The sequence below is a fragment of the Theileria parva genome, chromosome 1, assembly GCF_000165365.1.
Source record: "Theileria parva strain Muguga chromosome 1, complete sequence, whole genome shotgun sequence".
Classification (NCBI taxonomy): Eukaryota; Apicomplexa; class Aconoidasida; order Piroplasmida; family Theileriidae; genus Theileria; species Theileria parva.
The window spans coordinates 2,390,618-2,409,024 of NC_007344.1; the positions used below are offsets into that span (position 1 = coordinate 2,390,618).

Genomic DNA, 18,407 nt, shown 5'->3' on the forward strand with positions numbered 1-18,407 from the left:
AACATGTTCAATTTTGCAAATTATATAATATGTGATGTTTAGATAAGAACTCTAGTATACTTGTATTAGTATTGTAATGTATAGTGAATTTTGATGAGATTAATGACTGGGCGTTTCCCAGTCAAACAAATATTAAATTGTTTTATTGTTCTGGTTTAATGTATCCATTTGAGAATAGAGAGAGTGTCATTAGTCCGTAGACTTTGCCTGAGTTTGACTCGTTGAACATCTTTATCATTTCAATGTTCTTCTCAAACTGGTCTGAACTCATCAGCCCTTGGCTCAGCTTCAGACTCAGTACATCATTAAAGTAAGTAAGACCTAATCATAACATTAATAACAATAAAATATGGATAATTAAGGCTATGTAACTGGTATAGTGTGGAAAATTAGAATAGTAAAGCTGGGAAGAAGATCCGCAGCGACAAACCTGGTGATGTATGGAATTCAGGATGATGTTGTAGTGATAGAATAAAAGTGCGTTTACTATCACCGGCAAGATAACCTAAAATAGGAAACTTGTCAGACGATGAAATATTCGTCACGACTAAATCAGACAACGCTTCATCAATTTCAGTGCGATTTTGATCCTCATAAGAACCATAGTCAATATTCGAGCCATCAGGCAACGATGTGATAACATCATTATGAGAAAATAATCCAATGATACTATTATAATTCTCTACAACGCATTTATTTAAGAATAATTTTTTACCTTTATTTAAATCAATTACACCATTATTAGTTTTATTCCCATTCAACTTGTTATTATATTCATATCTACAATGACCGTGTGTGATAAGTGTTTATCAATATGTATGTGTAAGTATTGAGATACCTATGGTAATAGTTGAAAAATGGTTTGAAAAACGCAGAGGCTTTTGGCTCGAGCTTATAGTCCAATGCAAAGAAATTGAACCCATAAGGCGCTAGTAAATATGAAGAACCCAGTGCCTAAAGTAATTTATGAAAAATTAATACTTAGTTATATCTATCTAAGGGATAAAACTAAGACCCCCGTAGGAAGTAGGGGAATCATTAGCCGTGATACAGTACCTGTGAAATGACTTGGAATCCGAAGCAAATCCCAAACATGGGAAATTTATGTACAAAGAGTAGCCGAATCAAGTGTCTGAGTTCGCCAAGCCAAGGATCCTTATGTCCTATCGAGGCAAATCCACCAGTTATCAATAATCCTACAATGGTATATAGTACTATATAACAATAGTATATTAAATAGCAATAATAACGGCATAATAAAAGTTGATGGTGGAAGGTTACCGTTATATTTTAGAACGTCGTTGAGAGGTGGTATTTTTTGATGAATTATATTAATTTCAGTGAAGTTGAAGTTGATTTTCTTATTATAATATTCTGAAACGTAAACTAGCCATTGTCTAACAAGTTTCCCGTGTCTTTCTTTGAAGAGGTCATTATCGCAAGGAACGAAAATCTGAACAAAGAATTAAAAATTGAATAATTACCAAAATTTTTAATTCTGAATTTTCATTTAACATCTATTTTAATGATTTTCCTGTATCTCTCTCTATTTTTATCAATTTTTAACAAATTTATTCAACAAATTCGTTGTGAACCCTTATTTAAGTTATATTATTTAGTTTATATTATATTGTGTTAGTGAATATGTTAAAAATTATTTAATAGATTTATTAAATAAATTTTGAGGTAAATTAATTTTATTTACACTTTTGTCAAGACGACAATGTTATCGTTTATTACACTGATTGCCACACAAAATACACATTGGTATTTTCAGCTTTATTTTTAAATATACTTTCCTCAATCCTCCTTTAACTAATCAATAATGATTAAAAAATGCATATCGAGAGATTTATGGAGTCGGATCATCCATTTCTTTGATTTCGAATAAACCGGATTCCTTCCCGATTCTTTGCTTTATCTTTTCACAATCTTTCCCTAAACAGTTATTTTTATTACGTTACTCGCTAATATTTCATATAACAAATTTAATACTTAGCCAAACTGATACTTAAATAATACTATTATGATTAAATTCAAGATTAATTAGTTCTTTAAAGCTAGTTATTTTATAAAATAATTTTAATGGAGTATTTCATACCGTATGTGAAATGTAATACAATGTAGAGCACTAAAACGACACCAGTGGTTCCTAGAGAAATGATTGAGATTGAGTATCTGAGAGCGTCAGAGTTCTTTTTAATGAGTTTGAAGGGCATGAGTGCGACTGCCAATGATGAGGATTCGAAGTGGAAAACGCCTTCGTTCAACTTCGCCAACACAGGGTTAAATATCACAGCACTCAATATTCCTCCAATACATCTTATCTATACAACATTTTACAATTTATTATCGTTAGTAGCATATGGTGTAATAAGTATTTAGTGAAATCTTACAATTGATATTGATGAAGAATGGACTGAAGGCATGACTACATTGGCGAGAAGAGTGCGATCAACGCAGCTTACGGTCATAAAGGTCATCCCGTTAATGATGAGACAGATCGCCAAAAGTGGGTACAGACGCTTGATGTTCGTCACATCTATTACCAAAAACGATATCATAAACGTTATTATTCTTATCCCAACATTTAGTATACCTATATCTCATATTAATGCTATAATACAATAAGAGTATAGTAATAGTTTGTTAGTGCTACAATAGTGTGGAAAGAGTAAATATGTATGTTATAGCAGAAATCATCCCCCTGGCGCAGTACCTATATTTAATAGTCCATGTTTAGGCCATTTACGATCAAAATGATCAGAAACGAAAGCGCCAATAATTCCGCCAATAATACCACCCAAAATGGTTAGCCCCGTAGTAATTGCCGATACGGTATTTGAAAGCCTCATGTACTGAATTAATAAAGTCACATAATTAAACGCCACAAACGGCCCATCACTAAAAAAGTTCTAAAATCATTATTAGCTCCTCTTTACAATCCCCAATAGGGGTATCTAATATATTAAAACTATCATACATAGTAAGTAATGTGATAATGTATAGTATAGTTGGTGTTAATGTATGACATACCAATACAGCTAATAAGATAGAGGTGGTATTACTTAACGATTCTTTAATGATAAAGAATAAGTAATGTGCCAATTGTTTGATTTTATGAGAAAGTTTAATCTTTTCGCCCGTCGTATTATTATCAATACGTTTGACCTTGGGTATGAAGAATAGAACTGGTGACGTAACCAACGTAACGACACCATAGGTGAATAAAACAATTCTCCACCCGTAAATGTCTCTGTAGGTGTCTGTTGAATAGGTCGTTGAAATTAGACCTGAGATCATTCTTCCAAAACACATCACCGCGTGTAAAATTCCAAATCCAAATGCCAGCTTATTTTGTAGATTCGTCGCTATAAACTTCTGCGCTGATGGCGTTACACTTCCCATCAACGCGCCATTGAATATACGCAATATTAATATCTAAACAGCGTTATATTATTAATATTATATGTTAGTGTGTAAGTGTGTGTAGGAAAATAAGACATGAAAAATGGCGTGTAGGAGTGGGGATGATTATTACACTACAACAATAATACTAACCACACAGATAACCTTACACTATTAAACTTAGCTATATACTATAATAATAGTATGAATAATAGATACCAGAGTGTAGTTTGAAATTGTTGATAACCATATGTTGATAAGCCCCGTTAGAATAATTCCAAAGATTAAAATGTATTGGAGTTCGATTTTATCGCAGAGAGCACCCCAGATCGGTATGAAGCACACGAGTCCAAGGTTTTCTGCCATAGTGAGCATTGAATTATCCTTTGAAGTGAAGAATAGAGACATTTCAAGCCCTCGCATAGACGAGGGGAGAATTTGGAGGTTAAAGTACTCCAAAAACGTTGCGATGTTAAACACTGAAAATATCACCCCGACGCGCTCAAAAAAACGCCTCTTTACCCTCAAATAAGTGTTATCTACTACTTCTTCATCCATGTTTTTATCTAAGTTTTCCATCTATTCAGTATACTTTGATGAAATTACGACAAATTTTATTTTATTGCAGAAAAGTTCAATATATTGTAGAAAAAACGATTACGGTGTCTTGTTTTTATAATTTACAGCGAAATAATAATTTTATGAATAATTTACAAAAAAATGAGAATAGAAGCGAAAGAGCGCTAGTGAATGTATAGTACAAGAATTAATATTAAACTATTAAATAATTTGATAATTATGAAAGATTTTGGCACAATTTGTATGAAAAAGATCAAATTAGTGCCTGGAATTGATAATTGTTAAAATTTTTGAGGAATCAACAGCGCTTGCGTGGCTCCCCATAAGGTGTGAAAATCTGTACCTATTTTGAAAAATTGCTGTACTTGGATTTTACACAACTTTGATATATAATTGTTAACATCGTTGTTAATTAGTAAATAATCTTAATTATTAACAATATTGACTGGATTATTGATTTTATGTGTGTAAATTCAGAAAATGAACAAAGTGCCTAAAGCAAGTACACAATACTGGTTCGTCTGTACTAACTCTGTACTTGACTCAATATCATACCAGATACTTGGATCTATAAAGTTCATTGTATTACAAACAAAATTAACAGATTTTACGCCTATTTTTTGTATTAATTTTCATTTTTACTCACGTGAACTTATTATATATTTATCAATTTATTTAATTTTGTACATAATTTATTTAATCAAATTTGAATACTTTTTATGATAAAATTCACTGTACAAATACTAATTCTACATTATTATTACATCATTGGTGTGATCTTTGCCCATTAATGCAAAAAATTGTACGAGAATTTGAATTTTAAATAAGGAAATTAGGTAAAAATTAAGTATATGCCAAAATTTTATTGATCACCGACAAATATTATAAATAGCATAAATACTTACAAAATTAAGTGAAATAAATGGGTAAATGGTGTATTAAAATATTATTGATTGGGTAATAGTGATAATCTCCCTTTAATGAAAAGTGGTACGTCAGCTGTAGGATATTGAGGTTCATTTTTGGGACCAGATCCGAACAATTTTTGGCCATTAAATGCATTTGTTAAATCCGAAAATGAATCACGGGCTTCTCTTAAATCATGGTCTAGCATGTCCAAAACAGTGTGTTGTTCCTCAATTAAGCGCTCCAAATCTCTACACGCCAGCAGTAATCTTATCATTTCATATTGATCCTTAGCGTCAACTTTATTGTAATACTTTGACATTTCTGAAATGCTTGTGAAAGGTTTTCTCCTTGGCCTTAAAAAGCCGTTTACAAACTTCCAGTTATCCTTAAAATCATTTTCATATGATTTTTTTGCCTTTAATTTCTGAATTGTTGCATACTTCAAGGGATGATCTACTTCCTTATTCCATCCATCTTCTATATATTTAGTTCCATAATTCGAATACACACTTTTTTTCTCGCCATCCTTATTACTACTAGTAGTATTGCTTGTGTTATTAGTTGCGTTAGGGGTGTTACGGTTCATGTGGGAGTAAAAGGATCTAATTTCATTGATTCTTTTCTCAACTTTCAACCAAGGAGTATAACCAACTTCATCTTCTTCCATTTCGTCTTCTTTATTATTATTAGTGGTGGTAGTAGTATTTTGATAGCTAGGTGTGGCGTTTAAATCTGACAGTATAGTTGAACTGTTTAACCTTAAAGATAAATCTTCATAAAAATTCTCATTCCCATTATTACTATTATTGGCAGTATTTACTGAGCCATGAGTTGAAGGGGATTTTTTTAAATTTAGTGTAGAATTTGAGACTAGTTTTGTTAATTTCTGGGAATTAAAGTTAGTGGAATTATTGTCTGAGTTTAGGGGGTTTGAGGGTAAATGATTATCTCCAGTTACATTAGCAGTATTACTAGCGTTAAAAGTGCTATCACTGGGTTTAACAGGAGGTGAAGCCCTTTTAGGTACAATTAAAGGCAATTTAGGCATAACCATTATATTACGTATAAAGTTGAACAATCTAAACACTAAATTTTAATGTGTAAATGTAAAACTAAAAATTGGAAAAAATTATCAAATTTAAAGCTTAATAATAGATATTTAATGTAAAGATAGGGTGAGAATCCGGAGAATTTTTTAAAAGCACCAAAGTGCGTAAACAAATTTAAACCAAATTAATAAAACATTAACCAAATCGCACAAATTAGTATAATTAACACATTTTAATATAATTAACAAGTGGAAATTTCTGCACATTATACAAAATATTCATGATAAACTACTAGTATATAGATATAACAACAATTATGAAGTATAGAAACTAGTAAAATTTAAAAAATTAATTTATTTGTAAAATACTTAAAATTATTGTAAATTAATAAAATTAATAAAAATTATAAATTCACCTGATAACATAATAACCATGTATCAATATTGGTAATGTTATTGTATCGCAGAGTTTTTTGTAATTTAAAAACGTTTGGAAGGTGTTTTACAACATTTGAGAAAGAATATGACAAATGTTATAATTTGTTACCCTTCACACAGAAGGAGAAGATTCTAGTAAATAACGCCATAATTAACTTGGCAAATACCTGTAATATAAGTAATTTTGACCAAAATCTCCGGATTCCTCTGTTTTTTATTAAAAATTCCGATTTCAGGAATAGCTTAATAAGCTACCTGGACAAATCAAACGATTTTAAGTCCTTTTTCAGACAAAATTTAGCTTTACTAAATGAAAACAATTTCGACGAGGATTTACACCTTGATTTTCTCAAATTCATAGAGACTTTTATCAAGGATAACTTCCCAAATGTTTTCATCACCTTCAACAATCTCAAACATTTCTCCGTAATCCAATATTTTTTACATTAATTTTATCATTTTTACCTAGATTTGTGTTTTTAGCGTAGTTTTATAGTTTTTTAGGGTATTTATATTTTTTAGGACTTTTCTAAAATTTCAAATTTATACCATAATTACACTAATTTCTCCAATAACACCAGTGGTCTCTGTAGTAACGATGTTACTATTGGTAGAAATGTGTATTTACATGTTGGACCTCCAAACAGTGGGAAGACTCATGATTCTATAAAAGCTCTTTTATCTTCCGGTTCGGGTATTTATTGTGCTCCTTTACGTTTACTTGCTTGGGAAATGTTTAACACGATTAACAATTCTGGAGTTAAATGTTCTCTATTAACTGGCCAAGAACTTGTCGATAATGGTGAGGTATCCTCACTCGCAATTCTCACTATTACGTTACCCAGTTTTATGTAGTTAAGTAAATAATACACCCATCGGTGATAACGCCTTAGAAAATGTTGTAGCCACATGTTTCATGTACTGTTGAGATGATACCGTTTGAAAGAACATTTGAAGTGGCTGTTTTGGACGAAATGCAAATGGTTGGTGACTTAACACGAGGATATTCTTGGACCAAAGCGTTTTTATCACTCAATGTACACGTTTTTATACTTATTTACTACTAACACTAATTATATATAATTGTATATATGATTTAGGTTCCTGAATTACACATCTGTGGTAGTAAATCTTGTATTTCTATTACTGCCAATCTCGCCAATATTAGAGGAGATAAAGTACCTTTTACACCATTTATCTATTACTATTACTAGTATTAATGTGCAATTGGCGTAGTTGGAGATATTTGAACATGAACGCTTGTGTAATTTAAAGGTTATGGATAAAGCTGTTGGGCTTTCCGAGTTGGAACCTGGTGATTGTGTTGTCTGTTTCTCACGTTATGATGCTTTTAACTTACGCAACATCATTGAATCTACCAAATACTCCTGGAATACCTTGTCCGTATCTTGTTAACTATTATTACACACATTTACAAATATTCTACACACTAAATACAAATATATTTATAAAAAATGTGCAGAAAGAAGAATGTGTAACGAGTATTGTGTATGGATTATTACCACCAGAAACAAGATATGACCAAATAGAAAGATTTAATAAAGGACTGACAAGGGTGTTAGTTGCTTCCGATGTGATTGGGATGGGTGTTAACGTGTCAATCAGGCGTGTGATTTTCTACAGATTAACAAAGTTTGATGGAAATGTTTCAAGGCCTTTGACAGTGTCTGAAGTACATCAAATTGCTGGTAGAGCAGGCAGGTTTGGAATTAGTTCTGAAGGTTTTGTTTCCTGTGTTAGGGAGCAGGACCTGCCAACTTTGAGGGAAGTAATGGCTCAAGAAGTAACTCAAATTGAAAAGGCTGTAATTTCGCCTCCACTAGATACCATTGGAGCTTTTTATTCATCACTTAAACACTTCACAGGAGAACAGCATTCATTATTAAACATTACAAAATTGTATCTCATCGACACTGGTTATTCCTCTATTCCCACCTGGGGATTAGCTTTACACACTCACTAGTTATATAGTGATATACTATATTACTATATATTACTATATATTACTATGTATTGCCATATTAAGTAGTGTAATGTGCTGTAGGATTGGTTCTATTGGGAGAGTTGGTCAGGGTTTTATGATGTGTGATTTTGCACAGATTAACTCAGTTTCAAGGTGTTTAGAAGGTATAAACTTACCATTCGACATCTTAAAAGAGTATTTAATGGTTCCAATGGGATCAACACTGGTTTCGCTGATTGTTAGAGCCTTTGCTGCTAGTCACTCACTACTCAATTCGGTCAAAATCTCAAACATTATCCAAGCAGATTTTTTAGCCCACAACACTACAAATTCCAGTAATCTAAATGATAATCTGGATAACAATCTCGATAATAATTTGGATGATAACTTGGACAATAACTTGTGTAAAAATAGTGAAATAAAGCGTTTGGAATTACTGTATGAGGTAATGAACATGTAATGATATAAATAAATCGTTTAGGTGTTGGATATATATGTTTGGTTATCAAACAAGTTTCCAGTGGTGTACATTGATAAAACCCCTGTAAAAGAATTAAAAAGCTCACTGGCAAAAACACTTTCTAAACTAGTTCGTGAACCGAATGAAGTGATACATGAGGATGAAAATGATTTAAATATAGTTAAGAATATTCTTAGACCTGAATTCAACAACTAGTCCTGTACATAATACTCTATACATATACATTATGTATAAAATATATATAATAGTGGAAAAGAGTAAAATAGTGTATAAAATTAGGAAGGTGGTGCTATACCATCTTCTTGTGGTAAAGGTGGTTGTATTTGGTCTGGCATTGGAGGCTGTGCTTGATCTGGTAGTGGTGGTTGAGTCTGATCAGGCAATGGAGGTTGCATGTTATCAGGCATTGGTGGCTGTGTTTGTGTTAATTCTACAGGTTGTACTGGCTGAACATATTGCATATATTGATAGGTGTTTGGTTGTATATACGGATTTGGCTGAACGTATGTTTGATTTTGTTGTGTTTGAGGATTTGCATAGTATTGTTGCATTTGGTTATAGTACTGTTGGTACTGTAACGTTTGATACTGTTGTTGATAGTAGGCCATTTGGTACTGTTGGTATCTCTGAGCGCTTTCTGGATCAGCTGGAACCCCTACCACCGATTTTACCTCCTACACATTTATTATGTTAATTATATAGTTAATAATAGTAGAGTACATAAATATATAAGTAAGTGTATAAGAGTTACAGGTTGTATGTTATTGGTATCTTGATATTGTTGTAGTACTAAATGTGAAACGTTAATGCCTTTTGCCAATTTACAATCACTAGTTATATGTCCCATATCACCACATAATGCACATTTCTATAACATTATATCAACTAATTTACAATATTTAACTACTATAATAAGTATATAAGCATATGAATACGTAAAAAATATAGTAAGGAGTAGTATAGATACAATTTCAGCTCTTGGAACTGAAGATGCTGGCATATCCTGGCATTCATAGGCTCTATGGCCTGAAGCGCCACAGATACTGCACCTTGCGATATCAACAATGCCAAGAGCCACCCCATTAACTAAAGCTAATTGTTCGAGGCCAAGACGCTTAAACTCTTCATGTTTCGGGTGGAAGGGGTCGAGAAGAGGCTCGATAAGCTCAACAGCCTTTTGCACGCATTCTTCACGATCTGCAGTGATGTGAACATGCATAGGCATTGCTGCGTCCTCGTCAGTCTGGTGGTCTCTGTTCTTCCCGTCCTTAACCGTACCACGACCCCTCAAACTTATCTGAGCGCCACTCTCTGCCTCCAAACGCTTGTGATTACAGCCTCGAGGTCCAATGACCAATCCCATAAAGTTATATTCAGGGTACTAAAACATAAATTAATGCCATAAATGGAATATAGTTAAGTAATAATTTGGAATAGAATAGAGTAAATGATAAGTAAAATACTTTGTCGAGTGGAATGATGATTTTCCTGACTTTTTTGAGTGGTTTGTAGTCAGCTGAGGCTACAAATCCTGGTAGATTCTTCAGCAGGAACTCTACCAGCCTGTTGTACTCCTCATTCATTGAATTCTTTACCCTAACGTCACGAGTGTTAACTCTACTGCCGTTCTTGTCGTAGACAGGAGGAGGGGACGGAGGCCTAATTTCAGCGTCTACGAACTCAAGTTCGCCGGAAGTAATCTTGCGAGCAAGTTCATCGTGACGCTGCTCGCGGAGGAACTGGTCAATTTGGGCAGGAGTTAGACCAGGTGGGAGGTCAACGTAAGGAGGCGGAAGGAAGGGCTTATCCTCCTCTGGGCCCCAGCGACAGCCAAGTTCCTCATCAGATACGTTATAAGCTCTATTCGATAGCATTTTCAACTCATTTAAGAATGATTTGGTAGAATTGTGAATAATCAATGATTTTCCGTCATCAATCCTCCCCCAACGCGTAAATTTACGCTTCTCGCTTTTTACAGTTGTCGCCATTTATTATTATTAATTAATGTATGAAATCTGATGTGGTTAAGAAATTCCAAAAGGAGTTTAAAAATTAAAATATTTATAAAATATAAAATAATACAATAATAGTATAAATTAATTTAATAAAAATAAAATAATTTAACAATCATAATTGATTAAATAAAAATGTTACTGGGGATTTGATGAAGAAATTTTAGAAATTCTAAAGAATAAAAACAACAGTTAGATATTAATTAAAAACAAAAATCAAAGTGTTAGGTAAATAAAATTATTGTTTTTGCTTAATTGGTGAAGATAAAACTGATGTTATTGACTAACAACTGACTTCCACAATAAAGTAATATTATATACACATTGTAGATAGAAAATAGTATATAGTTTGTATAATAATGGAGTATTGCTAGGGGATAAATTGGGTATAATTAAGTGCCTTTTGGTGTAAGTGGAAGATTACATAAAAGGAAGTAATCTATTAGAAAATTAGTAGATTTTTTTTAAAAACAACCTTTATTCAATTGATAATTAATAAAATAAATTAAATTGACAGATATTCAATTGAGTTTGTAAAAAAATGTAAAAAAAGGTGTAATGTTATAAAGTGGGAAAAATGTATAGATTGAGAAGATTAGTAAAAGTTTTATGTGAATTTCGTCGCTTTCTTTATTGGAGATTTTAATTTTTAATTTATTTTTAAATAAAAATCCGCCTAATTCTTACATCAATTTTATAATTGCATCTCTGCTATCGTCTTTAACAGGTTAATTTATCAGCAGAGTTTTCATCAGTTTCAATGAGTTTGGATAACGTTTTGTCGCCTCTGTACGGGCTGAAAGTTGGAGATTGACGCCTTCCCTCTGTATATATTCAAAACTTCATCATTCTATGCCGAAGGGTTGACGGCTCTGGTTCCGCCCATTTCATACCGAAGAATGGTGCAATTGCTCACCCTAAAATTGCACAATAGCGTACCATAGGTATGGAATCCCAACCACCTCTCGATTTTCTACAAAATTCACTAATCGCCCAAGGCATTAGTGAACGCAATTACAATCCCAGCCCTTACAATAGCCATACTAATGATGATTTTCATTACAATAATGTTATAAACGTAAATAACTGTGACTTTGATAATAAAGAGGTTAAATTATCCCAATTTGACCCAAAACGATATCGAAATAGTGATACTATAGATAATAATAAATTATGTGAAGATAATAAAAGATTAAATGAAGATAATAATAAATTATATGAAGATAATAAAAGATTAAGAAATTGTAATATAAGATTGTGTAGAAATAGATTCGGACTTAAAATTTTGGAAAAATTTTGTGAAAAAAACGAGTTTGATTATGACGTTGATAAATGTGACCATAAATCTATCGGATTCAACAACAGATTGATTAGAATTAAGGATAAAATAACTGAATTAAATTCTAGATTAAATAGATTTTCCGGTGGATTGAATAGATTCTGTGGTAAGATTTGGAAGGGGAATAAAATTGTCCAATGTGTAATATTCTGGATTTTAACATATATAATTTTGGGGCTTTTAATTCCTGTTAACACTGATTTTACTGTCGAGAACCTTTCCGTGACCAAAGCAAGGGTAAATTCTAAAATCAAACCACTATTTCTATCATTTGCCAAGGCCTCAGTTGATGATTCTGTGTATGCAAGTTACCCAGATATGACTTTGGGAACTGAGTTAAAGGTGCCATCTGGCACTGAACTGAGCAGTGTAGAGGAAGTTTCGCTGTTGGTGTTAGACGTTGAAGGTTTGGCTTATAGAACATCATTGTCGAAGAAGCTGGTTTGGGCAACAAGACTCACTGAGGATTTGCTCAGAGTTAAGAAACCCATTCCAACAAAACATCAAAGACAACAAATGTGCTCACTAGAAGATATTGCGCCTAATAATTTAAATAAAACTAAGATCATGACACATCAGATTTTTTCAAATTCAACCTTTTCTGGAAATGTAAAGTCGAAAACTGATCCTAAAACTAACAATAGAGGAAACCACAATGCTAATAGTAGTAATATGTTTAACAAGTTGAAAGCCCATTTGGTACCGAGTTATGACGGTTATGTGTACTATGTTGATGACTATAACACGAAGTTACTGCAAGTTCATGTGAAGGATATTGTGAATTATACGCCGTTCTACACGCCTTTGCTTGAAGGAGTATATCTAGAGGGCTCAAGAAAGTCGTTGGTTATAGCTTTGGACCAGGAAACAGGGTCATATATCACGAGGCATGACCGCGAAAACGATACTAAGCAGCCTTTTTCATTTAATTACTTGCCCAATTACTCAGAAGGAGGCAGAGACCAACTGCACATCGGAGTTACAAACTGGTCAGTCAAAGCCTTTACTGAGAAGGACCACGAACACATCTGGGATTTCGAATGGCTTGAAATCGGTTCTGTACAAAATCAATCGAATCAACCACTTTTAAACGCACTTAAACAATCGATAAGAATCTCAAATAACCGTATTATTTTCCAATCCAACACTATCAATATTAATACAATTGATGATAATATCAAAGTTGGTAATGCGAATGATAGTGTGGATGATGCTGGTTTTGATGGGTCATTAACGTTTCCATTTCCAATAACATCAGTGTATTATATATATAAGAGTAATCGTAGCGGGATATATACCTTGGAGTTGTTAGAAAGGGTACACATCCCACCACCACCAAACTTTCTCTACAACCAAACCAACTCACTCCTAACTGCATCAAATAAGCTGGTTCACAAGTCGCTCTACATTAGTAATAACAATATAACACTATTCGATAAGGGTATAAAGAATATTCATATCGATAAAAATGCTAAGAATCCAATCGATAAGAGTATGAAGAATGTTCCCACATATAAAAGAGGTGTGTATAAAAGTAGTATATATAAAGATGGCATAGAAAACGGTATCATCGAAATAGGATCATCAGTGATAAATAGAAGTAAGTTTAAACTTAATGGCGGAAGTGGATTCGGAAGACTAGACAGAACAACCGACTTTGTACTAAGGTGGTGGTGGCTGTTAATTTCCTGGGTTTTGGCAATGATTTTTACACCTATTTTTTGGGTTTACCGCAGAATTAAGAACTCAAGAGCTAAAATGGCAAATGAATTGGTGACAGAATGGCCAGGTTCTCGAACCGATTTGTCAGACTCGAAAAGTGAACTGTATGACTCATCAGACGAGTCAAACCCGGACCCGAACCCAGAAACTCTACGTCAGAGATTCAGAGATGAAGACTATCTAGACGTGTCAATTGATCGTAAGCTTTCAATTGATAAATTCTCAATAGATGATAGGCTTTCAGATGAAAATGAGAATTTTAACAATATTAGAAGAGTCAGAAGTGAAGGGAACCTTGAACTTTCCTCAATTAATGATGATTGCTCCGTCTCGGTTTGGATGGAAGAACGTAGCCTACTAGACGTGATCACTGATAATCGATTCGAATTCACCAAGAAAATTAATCAACTTAAATCGCAAATCTCACCAATAGAGGAATCCCCAGATATTAATACCACTAACACCCCTGCTACTACTAACCATAACACAAACTTTGTTAATACAAATAAGGTTAACATTGTTAATGCAACTAATGAGTCTAGTACTACCAATAAAGTTAATACTACCAGCAAAGTATTGAGTGACGTGAATAAAGTTAATGCTGGCGGTGTTAAAGATAATTTGTTGGTGCGTGAAAATACAGCTGCAAGCTCGGTATCAGTGGAGGAAGAGATGACATTGAGTGTGATTCCGCGTAATAGTGTGTTGAGTAAATTTCTGGAGAATGGTCGGTTTTTGAGAACATTTGAGTGCATAAAGATGTTAGGGAAGGGTGGGTTCGGATCAGTGTATAGGGCGAGACACAAGTTGGAGCCTGGAAATCCAGTGTACGCAGTTAAGTTCGTCCTTTTAAAGCTCAAATCCAGCGAGGATTTAAGCTCCAGAAGGTACTTTAGGGAAGTGGCTGCAAACAGGGATATTTATAGCAAACACGTGGTGAGGTACTATACCTGGTGGTGTGAGGAGCCACACTTTCTGCCACTGGCACAAATGTCAAATCCGCTTCAAATGGCTGCAATCGATAATCTGCGTTTCCTTATACAGAATGACATACTCAGGTCAGATATTCTAAGCACAGGTGGCTCCTCAACGCTGAAGAACGGCATGTATAACAACTACATAAAGGAGTACCGAGATATCATTTATCAGTATATTAAGAACCCGCAACAAGATGATTTCGTCCCCTCGTTTTCTCAAATTGCACAAATGAACAAAAATAAACATAAACAGTATCACTATTATTACTTTATCTTAAATTACCAAATTTAATAGTTAATTTATCTTACTTTAGCATAAGTTAGACTAGTTAGTAGTAATTTAGTATAATTATCGTAAATTTATCAACAGTTGAGCGATATTGTATAATGATTGAGCAGGTTTTTGAGTAGCTACAATGCGAATAGGGAAGGATATATTGATATGTATACTGAGGATAGTAACATTCAATTTAAGGATACGAATAATACAATGCCCAACACTAGCGGTGTCAGGAACAGCGTCAACTTCGAACTGGATAACTTGAGACGTGATCGTAAGCTTTCAATCATTAACGAATATGAAAACCACAACAAAGCCAATGATCATAAACAGTATCAAGTTGTTCTTCTCATACTAATGGAGATGTGCAATGGGTTAACTTTACGGCAATGGCTTGACAAGTACTACATCCCTTCAGTAAATTCGTTATAGCCCCTACTGGGTTATTAGATTTATAATTTACACAGTTATTTCATTTTGAACAACTTTTAAGTATATTTATCAATTATATGCTTACTAATTATACTTTTATTAGTTATTAGTATGACAGCGTATGAGTTTGTTAGGACTGATAGGATTGTGATGGAAAACGACTTGAGCAAGAGAATAGAATTCATACTGTTTAAGCAGATAATCAAGGGTCTGCGGGACATTCATCGGAACTGTTTTATTCACCGAGACTTGAAGCCTGAAAATATATTCGTAGATGATGGCAACAACCTCAAGATTGGCGATCTTGGACTAGTGGGTTTCATCCAAGAAAATAACTCCACATCTTACCAACCGATCAAAACAGTACAACAACATCTTCTCTCCGATGTTTCTTATACTCATTTATACACACAATTATATATAAACAGTATTGTTAACAGGATCTGTATACCCAATTATGTAGTTTATTTTACATTTATTACTATTTACATAACGTTGTAATTATTTGTAGGCTACACAAGTGAGTGTAAGAGGGCAAGTTATAGGAACTCCAGGTTATACGGCGCCCGAGGGAGGTGGGAACTGCACGGAGAAGGTTGATATATACTCAGCTGCTCTGATACTGTTGGAGTTGCTGTGCCCTCGCTTCAGCACTGTGATGGAGCGACTGGAAACTCTGGAAAAGTTCAGGAAGAACCACGAAGCCCCGCCCTTCATTAAGACCCATTACAAGCCCTGGTACGACTTGATGGTTCAAATGGCAGATAACAAACCAGAAAACAGACCCTCAGCAGACCAAGTCTACACCCAACTCAAAGTTATACTAAACTCAGATTTTTCATAATATTCTGCACACATTATTTATCAAATATAAAAATATAAATTATTACTGTCGGCGGTTCAGTGATAAATTTGTTAAAGTTTAGGGCTTTCTGGAAATTCCGACGTCTTAGTTGCTTAGTAGGATGGGATAATTACCTTCATCATTGATTCTATATTATAAACCAAGTACTTGGTATTCGATGTATTATTGATTTGACTGTTAGAATTCGGTTTTCATTTAGTTATTATTCCGAATACTCATGATTCTGGCCATATTATCTGAATTCTTAAATTAAACTCAACTTATAACTAATACTATACGTACATATGTATATTATCTTCATTTTCATATCACATTGGTATGATGAGTTATCCATCAAGACTTATTAAAGTTAGTTGGGTAATGCTAAGTATCAATTTATAATTAATATATATATTGATTTGTTAATTAAATTACATGGTGAATGAAAAATTACTGAGCAGTGGTGGCGGATGTGTTATTCACACCTGAAGCATTGTGCTGGTTTAAATCAATTTTCATATTTGGAGGTTCGTTAGGAATCACTGGGATTGCGGGCATAGGAACTGGTACTGGAGGAACCGGCGGAACGGGGCCGGGCAATCCGCCAGGAATTCCATTCATCAGTCCTAGTAATATATTAATAAAATAGTTAAATAGGAATAACAAGAGGACTAAAAGACGTTAAAGATAATACCTTGAGGAATAATGTTAGGAGGTTGCAAAGGTGTGAATCCGGGGAAAACACCCATCATTGGAAGACCTGAAACGTGATTTATGTCCTTAAAATTACCAGGGAATATAGGAGGAGTTTGTCCTAGAAAAACAGGCGGCTGAAAAAACTGCTCCCTAACAAGTCCTGAAAAATAATTTAATCGATATATATTTCAAAATAATTAATTAATTTGAGTCAACTAATAAATCTATCGTATTAATAATAACCTGAGTAGGTTTAATTAGTATACAACATATAGTAAAGTAATGTCGTACGTTGAAAATATTCGACTTTAGCGCTAATATGTTTTCGACCCTGGGAGTGTTGTTTTCTCCCAGCGGGAGAACTATGAGTTAAATAGATACTGCAATATTCGCAGTAAAATTTGGGCATAATATACAAATATTTACAGATTTATAAATGGAATAAAAACAATTATGTTGTTAACATTTTCTAAAAAATAAAAACATACTTTATGTAATTTATTTTAATTATGTCACTCCCCATTTGAATATTTTTATTCATCACGTTATCTAGACTATTTACATTATTTTAAGATATTTAATTGGCTTCATTACTATTTAAGATATTTTAAATTTTAATTTCATAAAAATTGTATACACTCGAGCTTATAAATTTGCTTTTATTGTGTAATCATGAGAATTGAAGATTCTAAGGAGAATTTCCAGAAATCATTCATGTTAAAGCTTTCAAAGGCTAAAAGATCACTAGTAAGGCTTACAAAGAAGACAATAAACGTAACCGGATGGACAGTTTGGATAATCGGTACTGCCGCAGTGACACTCGTTGGCCCGGTCATTTTTCACTACGATAAAGAATGTCATCTACTTGAAATACAACATCAATTATTGCAAGCTCAGCAGTCGGCTTCCGTTCCAATTCTTAATTAATTTTATACTAACGATATCATTACATAATATAGATAAATTTTCATATAATCGACTAATTTATTTTATAAATAATTACATTTTTGTATAAATTGTTGGTTTGGTGGTAAAATTGTTTTTTTCTGATGGAATCTTGACAATTGGGAATTATGCCATAAAATTACATAATTCCAAATAATGATCAAAAAATTCTGTATAATTTGTGGTTAATTATGTAAAAATATGTTATATAAATAAATTAAATTAATATGTGTAAACCTTTATGTCTCTTGATTTTCAAACGTCTCTCAGTTGGATCACCGGTTTATTGTTGAGTTTTATCTATTTTTTTCTC

General features: G+C 33.2%; 8 protein-coding genes across 8 annotated transcripts; 3 read left to right on the top strand and 5 right to left on the bottom strand.

The window, feature by feature from the left end:
* Positions 1 to 84: 84 nt before the first annotated feature.
* Positions 85 to 1,663, bottom strand: TpMuguga_01g01162 (Glutamine amidotransferase class-I family protein). The gene is made up of 7 exons (XM_761590.2): positions 1,485 to 1,663; positions 1,282 to 1,453; positions 1,057 to 1,196; positions 839 to 954; positions 716 to 780; positions 431 to 682; positions 85 to 321 (listed from the first exon to the last, which is right to left on the bottom strand). The coding sequence occupies exons 1-7, from the start codon at positions 1,515 to 1,517 to the stop codon at positions 143 to 145; spliced, it is 957 nt and encodes a 318-aa protein (XP_766683.1). The 5' UTR covers positions 1,518 to 1,663; the 3' UTR covers positions 85 to 142.
* TpMuguga_01g01163 (Major Facilitator Superfamily protein) lies at positions 1,664 to 4,290 on the bottom strand. Its single transcript, XM_061305156.1, has 6 exons — positions 3,628 to 4,290; positions 3,037 to 3,441; positions 2,720 to 2,915; positions 2,397 to 2,599; positions 2,102 to 2,327; positions 1,664 to 1,938 (listed from the first exon to the last, which is right to left on the bottom strand). Exons 1-6 carry the CDS (start codon positions 3,985 to 3,987, stop codon positions 1,853 to 1,855), a joined length of 1,476 nt encoding a protein of 491 aa, XP_061161721.1. The 5' UTR covers positions 3,988 to 4,290; the 3' UTR covers positions 1,664 to 1,852.
* A 628-nt stretch (positions 4,291 to 4,918) lies between these two features.
* TpMuguga_01g01164 (uncharacterized protein) lies at positions 4,919 to 6,319 on the bottom strand. The gene has a single exon (XM_761592.2). It carries the CDS (start codon positions 5,948 to 5,950, stop codon positions 4,934 to 4,936), a length of 1,017 nt encoding a protein of 338 aa, XP_766685.1. The 5' UTR covers positions 5,951 to 6,319; the 3' UTR covers positions 4,919 to 4,933.
* Positions 6,320 to 6,394: 75 nt separating this feature from the next.
* TpMuguga_01g01165 (Helicase conserved domain protein) lies at positions 6,395 to 9,042 on the top strand (the record flags this gene model as incomplete). The annotated part of the gene is made up of 8 exons (XM_761593.1): positions 6,395 to 6,808; positions 6,905 to 7,189; positions 7,288 to 7,419; positions 7,483 to 7,560; positions 7,619 to 7,786; positions 7,866 to 8,302; positions 8,448 to 8,811; positions 8,848 to 9,042. 8 exons carry the CDS (start codon positions 6,395 to 6,397, stop codon positions 9,040 to 9,042), a joined length of 2,073 nt encoding a protein of 690 aa, XP_766686.1.
* Positions 9,043 to 9,107: 65 nt separating this feature from the next.
* Positions 9,108 to 10,962, bottom strand: bbp (KH domain protein). Its single transcript, XM_761594.2, has 4 exons — positions 10,311 to 10,962; positions 9,815 to 10,228; positions 9,599 to 9,715; positions 9,108 to 9,521 (listed from the first exon to the last, which is right to left on the bottom strand). The coding sequence occupies exons 1-4, from the start codon at positions 10,833 to 10,835 to the stop codon at positions 9,123 to 9,125; spliced, it is 1,455 nt and encodes a 484-aa protein (XP_766687.1). The 5' UTR covers positions 10,836 to 10,962; the 3' UTR covers positions 9,108 to 9,122.
* An 85-nt stretch (positions 10,963 to 11,047) lies between these two features.
* Positions 11,048 to 16,453, top strand: Eif2ak3 (Protein kinase domain protein; the record flags this gene model as incomplete). Its single annotated transcript, XM_061305157.1, has 5 exons — positions 11,048 to 11,166; positions 11,201 to 15,149; positions 15,297 to 15,578; positions 15,744 to 15,996; positions 16,121 to 16,453. The coding sequence occupies exons 2-5, from the start codon at positions 11,806 to 11,808 to the stop codon at positions 16,451 to 16,453; spliced, it is 4,212 nt and encodes a 1,403-aa protein (XP_061161722.1). The 5' UTR covers positions 11,048 to 11,166; positions 11,201 to 11,805.
* Positions 16,454 to 16,480: 27 nt separating this feature from the next.
* On the bottom strand, positions 16,481 to 17,635 carry TpMuguga_01g01168 (U1 zinc finger family protein). Its single transcript, XM_061305158.1, has 5 exons — positions 17,441 to 17,635; positions 17,244 to 17,309; positions 17,148 to 17,213; positions 16,889 to 17,079; positions 16,481 to 16,710 (listed from the first exon to the last, which is right to left on the bottom strand). The coding sequence occupies exons 1-4, from the start codon at positions 17,556 to 17,558 to the stop codon at positions 16,904 to 16,906; spliced, it is 426 nt and encodes a 141-aa protein (XP_061161723.1). The 5' UTR covers positions 17,559 to 17,635; the 3' UTR covers positions 16,481 to 16,710; positions 16,889 to 16,903.
* Positions 17,636 to 17,678: 43 nt separating this feature from the next.
* TpMuguga_01g01169 (putative integral membrane protein) lies at positions 17,679 to 18,092 on the top strand. The gene has a single exon (XM_761597.2). The coding sequence runs from the start codon at positions 17,822 to 17,824 to the stop codon at positions 18,074 to 18,076; it is 255 nt and encodes an 84-aa protein (XP_766690.1). The 5' UTR covers positions 17,679 to 17,821; the 3' UTR covers positions 18,077 to 18,092.
* The last annotated feature ends 315 nt before the right edge of the window (positions 18,093 to 18,407 follow it).